This window comes from Bison bison, unplaced genomic scaffold, assembly GCF_000754665.1.
Source record: "Bison bison bison isolate TAMUID 2011002044 unplaced genomic scaffold, Bison_UMD1.0 scf7180017864183, whole genome shotgun sequence".
Lineage (NCBI taxonomy): Eukaryota > Metazoa > Chordata > Mammalia > Artiodactyla > Bovidae > Bison > Bison bison.
The window spans coordinates 5,433,495-5,447,064 of record NW_011494755.1 but is presented as its reverse complement, the minus strand read 5'-3'; the positions used below and the strand labels follow the sequence as shown (position 1 = coordinate 5,447,064).

General features: G+C 42.5%; 1 protein-coding gene across 1 annotated transcript in view; it reads left to right on the top strand.

Annotated features, from left to right (window-relative positions):
* The window catches only part of IKBKAP (inhibitor of kappa light polypeptide gene enhancer in B-cells, kinase complex-associated protein), a 63,090-nt gene that overhangs the window by 30,688 nt on the left and 18,832 nt on the right, over positions 1-13,570 (top strand). The window contains exons 23-29 of the mRNA XM_010843541.1: positions 269-406; positions 515-600; positions 922-1,070; positions 2,591-2,714; positions 3,661-3,758; positions 5,201-5,402; positions 8,191-8,252. Of these exons, the coding sequence (XP_010841843.1) occupies positions 269-406; positions 515-600; positions 922-1,070; positions 2,591-2,714; positions 3,661-3,758; positions 5,201-5,402; positions 8,191-8,252 (859 nt within the window). The remainder of the gene's footprint in view (positions 1-268; positions 407-514; positions 601-921; positions 1,071-2,590; positions 2,715-3,660; positions 3,759-5,200; positions 5,403-8,190; positions 8,253-13,570) is intronic.

Here is a 13,570-nt window from a genome sequence, read left to right as displayed (position 1 = left end):
GTCTGGGGCTATATTAATGTAACAGCTATAAACATTACCATTTAAGTCTTCTGTGGATATGTTTCATTTCTCAGTTAGTTTCTCCACTTTTTACTATATATGACTATTTTTAGAATTAAAACTACCTTCCAAAAGCCATTTTTATTTTTTTTTTAATTTTATTTATTTTGTATTTATTATCTCATCAACACTCCAATATATGTGTTAGTAGTTTGCTAGCTGGGACATATGTTTGGTTTGTGACCTTTTAATACACACTTAATCTTAGGGAAGAAGATGTTACAAAGACCATGTATCCTCCACCAGTTCCCAGCACTGTTCCACTGTCCAGCGATCCTGATGAGAAAAAAGTAGACCTTATCTGCGATGCTATGAGAGCAGCCATGGAGAACATAAACCCTCACAAGTACGTGTGCTGTCATGAGTTGGCATCTTTTGAATAACAGAAGTATGTAGTAGTTTCTCTTCAGCTTGTTCATCGCTCTTACTGTGCTGTCCTTCGCTTACACTGCAGGTACTGCCTGTCAATACTCACCTCTCATGTGAAGAAAACGACCCCAGAGCTGGAGATTGCACTGCAGAAGGTACACGAACTTCAAGGTAGAGACATGTTGACAGTCTGTGTGTATCGGGGCCCTGACTGACATCGGGTCTTAGGTCTTCGGGAGGTAGCCCTGACCAGGACCAGCACCACATCACCAATTCAGACTGTGGCCTTTTGGTCTCCACTTTAAAACCTGGGTCTGGTTTTTTTTGGTGCTACCCTACAAAGCATGTACCAAATCGTCAAAGGACTGTTTTCTGTCTAGTGTCCACTTCTGTCAGGAAAATGTGTTACTTTCTCTTTTTGGTTGTGCTGCTAGGTGTATGGGTTTTCTCCCCCAAATGATTTTGTTCTGTTGTTTCCTTACACACCGACAGGAAATGCTCCACCAGTCCCTGACACTGTGAGTGCCGAAGAGGCCCTGAAGTATTTGCTGCTTCTGGTAGATGTTAATGAATTATATGACCATTCTCTTGGGACCTATGACTTTGATTTGGTCCTCATGGTAGCTGAGAAGTCACAGAAGGTATGTGGAGTTACTCCTTCGACATAGTTAGCATTTTTGTTGATGCGAACATGAGAGTGTGAAGCAGTGCTCCTGACGTGCAGAGTTTGGGCTGAAGTTAGAGCTGTGAGTGCGGGCCTCCAGGCAGATCTGCCAGTCTCCAGGGTCCATACTTAAGGGTCATCCTCTGTCACTGTTCTGGCTTATCAGAGTGTTTTGATTGCTAGATTGAACAATTGAAATAAAGCCATTTGATTGTTTTCAAGCGTACAGGCAAAAATGAGAACAAATTCTGCTCCTACAAAGGAAATACAGCAGGTGATTTATATTCCAGTCCAGCTTTATCACGCAGCATCTTTTTCCAGTGGAAACTGGGAACCTGGAGAATAGAAGGGTTCGAGGCCTCTTTGTCTCACCTTGCCATGCTATGGTCCAAGAGTTTGAGCACCTCTGGTTTGCACATTTTTTATCTGTTTCTTTTTTTTTTTTTAACACCCTCAGTTTCAGCCCCTATCATTCCTTTCTTTGCTCTTACCAGAATGACCTTCCCAAAGAGGAAAATTTGATCCCCATTCCTCTGCTTACAATCCTTTATGGGCTCCACCTTCCCCCTAGGAAGAAGTTCAGAGGCTCCATGCTTAAAATCTCCTCCGTGATCTGGTATTTGTGTATGTCTCAGTTCTCACCTCTTGATGTTATCCCCTTTTCTCTGCAGTGGATGCGAGGCAGTGCTTTTGTCTCCCAACTGCCACATACCTTTGCAGGTGGCATGACTTCTGTTTCCCCTGGGCCCATGCGCTTCCAGCACTCTCATCCTCTCTGTTCACCTGGCTGATTCTCACTCATCTTGGTGGAAGGATGCCCAGGCGACATTTTTTCAGTCAACTGTTGCTGGTTCCTCCCTGCCCAGCATCCAGGGACTGAATGAGATGGCCATCCTATGTGCTTTTATGACACCCAGTGCCCACCAGATGTTCCAGTCTATCTCCTCTGCTAGGTTTTAAGTTTCCTGAGGATGAGGGAATCTTGTTTTCCTTATTAACCTATGAAACAATTGGTATTGTGAGATTAAGCTAAGAGTTAGTCATTATTATTCAGAGTGAAAACTAAGAACACCCATATGTTAAGGCATTTTTTCCAAATGTGGTTTTATGTAGTTTGATTTTTTACATAATTAATATATTAATATACTACATATTTTGAAGAGGGCTTCTGTGATAGCTCAGATGGTATAAAGAGTCTGCCTGCAGTGCAGAAGACCTAGGTTCAATTCCTGGGTCAGGAAGATCCCCTGGAGAAGGAAATAGCTACCCACTTCAGTATTCTTGCCTGGAGAATTTCTTGGACAGGGGAGCCTGGTGGGCTACAGTCCATGGGTTTGCAAAGAATTGGACATGACAGAGCAACTAACAATTTAGCTTTCACATATTTTGAAAATGCTGTAGCTTTGGATTTATTGCTACAATTACTATATATTTTTATTTTTAAAAGTAAATATTATCACAGGCACTAAAATTATCCTTTAAAAAAATTTTTTTTAGGATCCCAAAGAATATCTTCCATTTCTGAATACACTTAAGAAAATGGAAATGAATTATCAGCGGTTCACTATAGATAAACACTTGAAGCGATATGAAAAAGCCATTGGCCACCTAAGCAAATGTGGTAAGTATGAGTTAGTATATTTATTTCTGTTCAAGTATTCTTTGGTAGGGTACAAATTGAAATCGAATGTTAGTTGAGACAGACTGATTTCAGTTTCCACACCTGAAAATGTTAACAACTGTGGCTGCAGACCTGATTTTTGTCAGTTTTTATAAACTGAGGGTACAGTGATGTCTGAGTGAACTCGGGGAACTGTCAGTTTTGAAAAGCTGAGGGTACAGCAGATGTCTCTGAGTGAACTCGGGGAGCCCCATAGCTCAGATCCTTTTGAGTCAAGTGATCACCTTTGAAATTCACTCCGTGTCTCAAAATCATAATTGGTTGATGCTTCATTCTTCTCATGGTGTATGCAAACACCCTGAGGAGACCCAGCTTGTCCGAGTGGCCATGGCTCCTGTGCCCTGAAAGACACAGTTCTGACTGGCAGTTGTATGAAGTAGAACTGGCATGGTGCTGGATGGTCGTTTCACCCATGCCTGGCTGATGCTGGGACCTCGGCCTTCCGTATTCATGACTTTTTCCTGATGGCCGAGGCAGGGTAGAGAAGAGTCGCCTGAGGTGCTTGCATTTAGGTCTGTGTTCCTTGGAGAATCAGGTTCATCTGGGCTAGGCTGGGACTCAGGCGTGTGTATATGGTTAATAAGCTCCCTAGATGATTCTTATTAAGAAGGTTGAGAAAACACTGGGCTGGGTGGTCATTTCTCAGGGGCCGCATAAAATTCCTTTTGAGCAGAACTCTGATCCCAATTAGTGCTTCTTAAATCTCAGAATCTGCAGTGGTGTGCATTAAAGTTCACATTCCTGCATTCCATTTCTCTGGATACTCTAATTTTGCAGGTCTTAAAAAGCTCCCTTGTTGATTTTATGTAAGGACCAGTGGTAGAGATGAAATCCATTATGCTTCTCCAGTCTTAAGCTTGTGTGTGTGTGAATCTTACTCCTGTAGGACCGGAGTACTTCCCAGAATGCTTAAACTTAATAAAAGATAAGAACTTGTATAACGAAGCTCTGAAGCTCTACCCACCAAACTCGCAGCAGTACAAGGTGTGTAACACGTGAAACGAACGAGTGCTCCTGATTTTGCTTTGTGCTTCATTTGGAAAGGGATGAGGATCCTGTGTCCCTGACACTTTCCTTGGTTTCAAAGTTAATCTTCAAACTAATTACTCTTATCTTAAACTTCTTATCTGAGAGAATGGCCCCCACCTATTCCTCTTGGAAAGAGGTTGCCCAGGTCAGAAACCTAGGCATTGTCACTGGATCCGCATCGGAAATGCTTTGGGGGCTTCCGTCCTGCCCCCTCCAGCCCAACCTCACTGAGCATCCTGATGCATCTTTCCCATATAATTCTGCATAAAGTTTGGTTTACTTGTTTAAACAAACATCTGTTTAGCTTTACTCACATGCTAGATACTCCGCTTGTCAGCTACATGAATTCTCACAACAGCCTGATAGGTGTTGTGCACAGTTTTTAAATGAGGAAGCACTTTGCCCGAGAACCTGCGATGTGGAGCCCATGCCATCATCAGCAACATTTTCACTTTGTCCACAAATTGCACAGATCTTGCTGTGCGGCCACCTCTTGAGCATTGGCTTTCTCTGCCAGCCCTCTACCTCCCTGTCCTTTAGCCCTCCTTGTCCTTCTAAACTCTATTCTCCTCTGCCAGAAAACCATTCCTGGATGAGGTGCCAGACACTGAGCTCCCAGCACACCTCATTCTTGCCTTGGGGATGGCATTTATCAATCTGCTATGTACTGATTTTTTTCCCCCACCAGGCTGTGGGTTCCCTTAGGGGCAGGGACCCCATGTTATTTCCCTCTGTTTCCCTGCCTAATGCTGAGCTTGGGGAACAGAGAATTTGGCCAAAGGCCGCCTCTTTGCTCTCATGTTCATTATCTGTTCCTCTCCTGTGCACTCTCTGCTTCAGTCGTACTGGCCTTGTTATTCCGACCTGTGTGTTCCATACCCATTCCTGCCTGATCGCCACGGTGCCTTCTGTGCTCTTGGCACAGAATACTCTCCCTTAACTCTCCACACGGCTTCTCCTCACAGCCCTCTGAAATAGAATTCCCATGACTCTGTCCCTTTACCACTGTCTGCCATTATATTGTTGACCATATCAGGTTTATTAAGTATGTTCTCATTCACCATCATAACAGTAGCTTGATCATGGTTCTCGTTAGTGTTTTTTTATGTCTGGTTGGCTGGTTTTTTTTTTTTTTTTTTCCTTTGTTATATTTTTTGCATTGCTGTGTTACTCCCACTGCCCTGAATAGTACTCAGTAATTATTTGTTGGATGAACAAACAGCATATCCTCGGTAAGGTTTTGAATGAAAAAAAGATTGAATTCACTAGTCATCCACAGGGTTTTTCTAAGTAATTCCAAGGAATTTCAAGTAAAATGACCAAGACAGCCTTCCCTGGAGATTTAAAGAACAAGTTACCGCCTCTCCTCACTGACCCTGTGTCCCCTCCTGTCCCAGGACATCAGCATTGCTTACGGGGAACACCTGCTGCAGGAGCACCTCCATGAGCCGGCGGGGCTCGTGTTCGCCCGCTGCGGTGCTCACGAGAAAGCTCTCAGCGCCTTTCTGGCCTGTGGCAGCTGGCAGCAAGCGCTCTGTGCAGCGGCCCAGCTTCACTTGACCGCCGAGCAGCTGGCTGGCCTGGGCAGGACTCTGGCAGGTAAACACGGTCGTTAAGGTTCTCCCAGACAAGAACTGCCCTAAGCGTTTGTGTTTCTTTGGTTTCGTTTGGAATTTTTGCAAATACCTGTAAGGCAGCCCACTTTGATGCCCCCAAAAAGGCACTGATAAAAATTAATTTGGAATGGCTTACTAGGTAGAGTAAAAGTTGAACTGCTACAGGAGTCCCCAGATACGACGGCATGACAGGGAAAGCAGCTCACGTCTCTGTCTCGCAGTTCTGGCAGGTCTTCCCACAGTGCACATCTGCCGTCTTTTCGGCAGTAGTTGAAGTTGGATTTTGTCCATATCTGTGTTCCAGTCCTCGGGGAAGGGAAAAGCTGGAGTCATAAGAGAACACTTTAACCTTTTTTTTAATACTTATATATTTATTAATATTTTTAGTTATTTGGATGCTGCAGGTCTTAGTCGTGGCATGTGGGATCTAGTTCCCTGAACAGGGACCAGACCTGGCCCCCCTGCATCAGGAGTGCAGAGTCTTAGCCACAAGAGCACCAGGGAAGTCCCAGGAACACTGAACTTTAAGTTGGCAATGACTTGGCTAACCCTCCTTCTCCATCTCATTCACTGAAACTCACACCTTATACGGAGAAGGCAATGGCACCCCACTCCAGTACTCTTGCCTGGAAAATCCCATGGACAGAGGAGCCTGGTAGGCTGCAGTCCATGGGGTCGCTAATAGTTGGACATGACTGAGCGACTTCACTTTCACTTTTCACTTCATGCATTGGAGAAGGAAATGGCAACCCACTCCAGTGTTCTTGCCTGGAGAATCCCAGGGACGGAGGAGCCTGGTGGGCTGCCGTCTATGGGGTCTCACAGAGTCGGACACCACTGAAGCAACTTAGCAGCAGTAGCAGCAGCACACCTTATAGGTACACTTGGTACAGTGTAGCTGGGTAGCCAGGTGCCCTATAAGAATGTAAAGATGAATTTTGGGATGGAGCCATTCAAATACAGACAGTAGATTGTTGGAAAACGAAAACATAATGGCGGTTTTCAGAAATGAGGCCAAATGTATAAGCAGTCCGAAAGCAGAGCCAGTTTAGCTGTTTCGGGGTGTGTAACCAGAGGCAAGGCTATTGCAGAGTCTGGTTTCTTAGAGTGGAGTGGCACCCAGAGCGCCCAGGAGAGACAGGTGGGGCGCTGGCCCTTTCGATCATGTTTGAAGTGAGTGGCTGGTATATTTTCCCCCTATTTTTCAAGAGTCTTGTAAATAGTTAGGATTTCCCCCAAAACAGTCCTGAGAAAAATTTCAAATTATAGCCTCTTAAACGTATGAACATATTCTATTTCGTTATTTCACTTTGTTTTTTCCCCCCTTGGGATTAAAAAGTGTGAGATTATGACTTTTCTTTTTCTGGCATTTTCTGGTTATTAGATGGGCTTCCCTGGTAGCTCAGCATATTGGTTCTGTAGACTCTTCTATAAGCCCTTTCAATTTCCAAGCTGAAGTCTTTTTACAAGTATTGAGAAGTCCTTATTTGAGTCCTGTTAAAACTCTTCATTCTGGCTCCATTGATACTTCTGCTCTAGAAACTTGTTATTTGCTTATACGTTCCAGCTCTGTTCTTGGGGTCTGTTATCTTACATTTTTTGTGACTCTTAGCTTCCTGTTTTTCATGCCTTATAGTGCAATATACCTAGTTTTTCCAGATGTTTAGCAGAAAAAGGTGGAGAAGAGAGTGGCCAAAGATTTTTGGTAACTCTTATAAGGTGGAGTCACTTCATTTGTACATTTAACTTAGGCAGTTTACACAAGTCACCAAAAGAGAGAAAAGATAGCTGTTTAGTAGCGGTGACTCTTCCTGGTTTTGTAAATGATAATATGCCCTGGAATTAGCATGAAATAGAAGACGTGAATCTGCCAGCCCGTTAGTTAACTTTGGTTTCTATGTGCCTCTCATCAAGGCACACTCCCACTCAACTGGACCAGGAGTGATTCTCAAATCTAGAGATACTGCCACATTCCTGACAAATGCCAACCACCCCCATCTAGTGCTCAACCAAGGCAACAGCAGCATCTTCCTATTAGAGGAAGAAATGGATCAGTGAGAGTGCTAGGTCAGTTTCCATATGAAACCTTTTTAAGCATTTATTCCTGAATGATTTTGACTATATGTGATTTTCACATCCCATGCTAAATTTAGATTTTAACTGCCACTTTAGGATAGGACTCTGGTATTCCTGCCTATATCTCTCATAGAAATTCACAAAGTATTAATACTTTGCTTGATGCAAAAAAGACATAATGCATTAGGTGGCTCAGTGGTATAGAATCTGCCAGCCAATGCAGGACATACAGGTTAGATCCCTGAGTCAGGAAGTTCCCTGGAGGAGGAAATGGCAACCCACTCTAGTATTTTTGCCTGGAAGATCCCATGGATTGAGGAGCCTGGCGGTCTAAAGTCCATGTGGTTGCAAAGAGTTGAACATGACTGAGCACACACATCTAGACATACTAATGAAGCATGTCAGCAAAAGAATGGTCAGCTCTTGTCTTACCCAGTGCTTCACAAACATGCTTGACCTGAGAATGGTTTCTTGGTCCTGCCTTTCATTGTTCTTTGAACAATCTTGGGGAACACTTTTGTAAATGCTATTTTAAAGCAGCTCATTTTGAGTGTATGCTCTGCAGAGCTCAATCTCCATTATGTCGGAGACCATTTTGATTTAAATAGTACCACTGAAAACCACTTCCACTTGTGTTTTGGTAATGCTGATCTTAGCCAACTGTGAGAGTCAAATGCTTATTGTTGTCTTTGCAGGAAAGCTAGTTGAGCAGAGGAAACACAGCGATGCAGCCACAGTTTTGGAACAGTACGCTCAGGTAAACAGTACGCTCAGTTCTTCCCTTCTACTCACACCCCCGCAACGCACGCACACCAAGTCATTATTTCCCATTTGTACCTTAGCAATCATGAAAAGAAGGGACTGTGGGTATTCAGGAAATCCAGAGATAGTATTTCCCTTGAAGGTCTTCCATCTTGCCTACTTGACTTGGAAATCTAAATTCAGTATATCTCTGCTGCTGCTAAGTCGCTTCAGTCGTGTCCGACTCTGTGCGACCCCATAGACGGCAGCCCACCAGGCTCCCTCGTCCGTGGGATTCTCCAGGCAAGAACACTGGAGTGGGTTGCCATTTCCTTCTCCAGTGCATGAAAGTGAAAAGTGAAAGTGAAGTCACTCAGTCGTGTCCGACTATTAGCGACCCCATGGACTGCAGCCCACCAGGCTCCTCCGTCCATGGGATTTTCCAGGCAAGAGTACTGGAGTGGGGTGCCATTGCCTTCTCTAAATAATTGTAATTTCTGTGAGGTAGAATACCAAAGAACTCTAATATGCACTAGTGGCTTGACCTTGGTGGAAAATAGAAATTAAATCATAAGGCAGTTATATTTTTTATATTAACATACCAAAGTAGGAACAATGAGAAAAGACCATTCTAAACCAAAGTGATTGAACTTGAGACCTCCTTTTTTGGCTTTCACTCCCATTGTCTCTGTTGGAAATGTCTCTTTTACCTCAGGCAACTTTTTGGGTTCCAGTTTTCCAGCAGATTATAAAGTATCCATACCAGCTTTTGATAGAATTGTAGATTTATTATGAAAATAGTAAATCCATGCATTGTCATGGGCCACAGACTCAAAGGACACAGGCATACACCTGTTACCAGGGATTCCTTCCTTCTAGAGTTTTGGCCTTTCATGAGAAAGTGTTGTTACTAGCAGGCACACTTGCATAACTAAATGATGCTTTTATAATGCTTCATTGTCTTTCGTGTAATAAGGATGAGTGAAAGAAGATAAGTAAAATTTGATATCACTAGATCCTAGAAAGAGAATATGGTGATTCAACTGAAAACATGAAGACATATCCCACTGAAGATGGTTAATTAAATGGAAAGGAGGCTCGCTTGTGATTTCTAACATTTCTCTTTGATTCTTAGGATTTCTCTGTCTCTGGTCTCGTTACCCATCTGTCCTTGCATGTTGTCTCTTGTTTCCATTTGAGGTGTTATCATATTTATCATACTCATTTTTTAATTCCCAGCCTCATAATCTCAAGATACCTGCCATATCAGTGTCTGGTTCTGATGCTTGCTCTGACTCTTCAAACTGCATTTTTATCCCTTTTTAAAAATGCCTTGTAATTTTTTGTCAAAAGCCTAATGTGATATCTGGGTAAAAGGAAATTTGATCAGAGGCCTTTAGTGATGTGATGAGGCTGGGGTTTGGGTAGGAGGAGACGTGTTCTCTAGTCCTGTGATTAGGCCTCAGTCTTTGAGTATGTGCTTCAGCTGTGAACTTCACCAGGGCTTGTCAGTTTTTTTCACCCCTCAGTAGGACAGGAAAGTTAGAGTGGGCCAGAGTTGGGTATTTCCCTGCCCCGACATTGGAGGTCCTGGTGAAACCTTCTTTGATTAGGCTCTGGCAAAATATTTTCTCTTGAGAGCAGGTCTTGTTAAAATCAGCATGCTTTGGGTATGTTTTCACGTCTCCTTTTTCCTTCCCCCTGCTAGAAATATGAGGATATTTCCTCGCATTCACTATGAGAAATTCTCTTAAGGCTCCTGGAGGTAAAAACTCATAAAAATGTAGCATCTCCCTAAGTATGGACCCCTATAGAGTTTTTAACTCTTGGTCTTGTCTACAGTGAGTGATATTAGCTAGAGAAATTCAGTCTTTCAACCCTATGTGTGATGTTTGCTAGTTTTTGGCAAAGGAGTTGTTTGTTCAATAGATGTGAGAAACTGGTAAGCCTCTTATTGGATTTGGCAAACTACAACCTTGGGGCCAAAGCTAGCTGACCACCTGTTTTATAAATAAAGTTTTATTGGAACATAGCCCCACCAGTTGTTTATACATTGTGTGTGGCTGCTGTTGCACTTAAAACAACTGTTTGAGGACTTGTAACAGTCTGTCCCAAAAAGCCTAAAATATTAACTGTCTCACCTTTTATGGAAAAAAAATTGCCAATCCTCCCCATCTTGGGTTGAGAAAATTCTCTTCTGTTTCTGGTTCTGAGACTCTTTAATCATGAATGGGTATTAAATTTTGCCAAATGACTCTTAAACTAAGATAGGGTGAATTGCATTGACTTTTTTTCCTTCTTTTTTTATTGAAGTATAGTTGATTTACAATGTTGTGATAATATACAGGAAAGTGATTTGGTTTTATATGTGTGTGTGTGTGTGTATATATATACATTCCTTTTTTATATTCTTTTCCACTCTGGTTTATCATTGGATACTGAACATGTCGACAGCTCTGTGCACGATGCAGTAGGACCCTGCTGTCTATCCATCATATGTAATGGCTTTCCTCTGCTCGCCCCCCTCCCGCTCCATCCCTCGCCTGCCCTCCTTGGCAGCAGCACACCTGCTCTGTAAGTGTGAGTGTGTTTCTGTTTCATAGATAGGTTCATTGGTGTCATATTTTAGACTCCATATAAGTGATACCATGTGGAGTTTGTCTTTCTGACTTTGGAGTATGGTGATCTCTAGTGCATGCATGTTGCTGCACATGGCATTGGTTCGTTCTTTTTTACGGCTGAGTAGTATCCCATTGTGTATGTGGACCACAGCTTCTTCATCCATGCATCTGTTGATGGACATTTAGGTTGTTTCTGTATCTTGGCTATTGTGGATAGTTCTGCTGTGAACAATATGATATATGTACACATACACAAGAGAGTTCCAGAAAAACATCTCCTTCTGCTTTAGTGACTATGCGAGAGCCTTTGACTGTGTGAATCACAAGAAATTGTGGAAAATTCTCAAAAAGATGGGAACACCAGACCACCTGACCTGCCTCTTGAGAAATCCGTATGCAGGTCAGGAAGCAACAGTTAGAACTGGACATGGAACAACAGACTGGTTCCAAATAGGAAAAGGAGTACGTCAAGGCTGTATATTGTCACCCTGCTTATTTAACTTCTATGCAGAGTACATCATGAGAAACCCTGGGCTGGAGGAAGCACAAGCTGGAATCAGGATTTCTGGGAGAAATATCAATAACCTCAGATATGCAGATAACACCACCCTTATGGCAGAAAGTGAAGAAGAACTGAAGAGCCTCTTGATGAAACTGAAAGAGGAGAGTGAAAAAGTTGGCTTAAAGCTCAACATTCAGAAAACTAAGATCATGGCATCTGGTCCCATCACTTCGTGGCAAATAGATGGGGAAACAGTGGCTTACTTTATTTTTCTGGCCTCCAAAATCACTGCAGATGGTGACTGCAGCCATGAAATTAAAAGACGCTTACTCCTTGGAAGGAAAGTTATGATCAACTTAGACAGGATATTAAAAAACGGAGACATTATTTTGCCAACAAAGGTCCATCTAGTCAAGGCTGTGGTTTTTCCAGTAGTCATGTATGGATGTGAGAGTTGGACTATAAAGAAAGCTGAGTGCTGAAGATTTGGTTCTTTTGAACTGTGGTATTGGAGAAGACTCTTGAGAGTCCCTCAGACTGCAAGGAGATCCAACCAGTCCATTCTAAAGGAGATCAGTCCTGGGTGTTCATTGGAAAGACTGATGCTGAAGCTAAAACTCCAATACTTTGGCCACCTAATGTGAAGAGCTGACTCATTGGAAAAGACCCTAATGCTGGGAAAGATAGAGGGCAGGAGAAGGGGACGACAGAGGATGAGATGGTTGGATGGCATCAGCGACTCAGTGGACATGAGTTTGGGTGGACTCCGGGAGTTGGTGATGGACAGGGAGGCCTGACATGCAGTGGTTCAAGGGGTTGCACAAAGTCGGACACGACTGAATGACTGAACTGAACACATACACACATAGGAAGGAATATTATTCAGTCAAAAAATAATGAAAAATTGGTGCATGCTACAGCTTAGATAAAACTTGAAAAGATTATGCTGAATGAAATAAATTAGATATAAAAGGACAAATATTGTATAATTCTACTTACATGAGGTACCTAGAGTAGTCAGATTCATAGAGACACAGTAGAACGATGGTTGCTGAACGTGGGGGGTAGGGAGAGAGGGGATTTATTGTTTCATGGATATAAAATTTCCTTTGTGCAAGATAAAAGTTTTGGAAATTGATAGTAGTGGTGGTTTCACAACAATGTGAATTTGCTTGATGCCCTTGAACTATACATTACATGGCTAAAAGGGTACATATTATATTGAATTTTGCTATAGTCAAAAAAGGGGAGGAAAAAGGAACAAAGAACTGATGAATCTTTAAAACATGTGCTTAATAAAAGAAGTCAGGCACAAAAAGTCACCTATTATATGGCTCCTTTTATATAATATATCCAGACTATGCAAATCCAGAGAGACAAAAAGCAGATTAGAAGTTACCAGGGGGTGAGAGGAGTGGAAAATACGCCGGGATTGGTTAATGGATATGAAGTGTATTTATGTAATGGAAAAAAAATTTTGAAAGTAGGGAGAGCTTGTGATTACACAACATTGTGATATAGTGTGTATACACTTTAAATATAAGCGTATATTTAAAATTATACACTTTAAAATTATTCATTGTATGTTATTAATATATGAATTTTATGTCAATAACACACACACACATTGCCGGTCAAACAAAACACATATAATGTGTTTCTTTGGGACATATGGTATAGGCCTGAAATGATCCTTTGGGGTCTGGGTTCTTAGTTAAAAGTAACTTATTTAAAGTAGTATATACGTATATAGATTATTTAAAATACTAAAAGCAAATACAAGAAAATAAAAACACCTCATTCCTACCACTCATGCATCAGTTCAGTTCAGTTCAGTCACTCAGTCGTGTCCAACTCTGTGTGACCCCATGGACTGCAGCACGCCAGGCCTCCCTATCCATCACCAACTCCCGGAGTTCACTCAGACTCACGTCCATCAAGTCACTGATGCCATCCAGCCATCTCATCCTCTGTCGTCCCCTTCTCCTCCTGCCCCCAATCCCTCCCAGCATCAGAGTCTTTTCCATGAGTCAGCTCTTCGCATGAGGTGGCCAAAGTACTGGAGTTTCAGCTTTAGCATCATTCCTTCCAAAGAAATCCCAGGGCTGATCTCCTTCAGAATGGATCTGGTTGGATCTCCTTGCAGTCCAAGGGACTCTCAAGAGTTTTCTCCAACACCACAGTTCAAAAGCATCAATTCTTCGGCGCTTA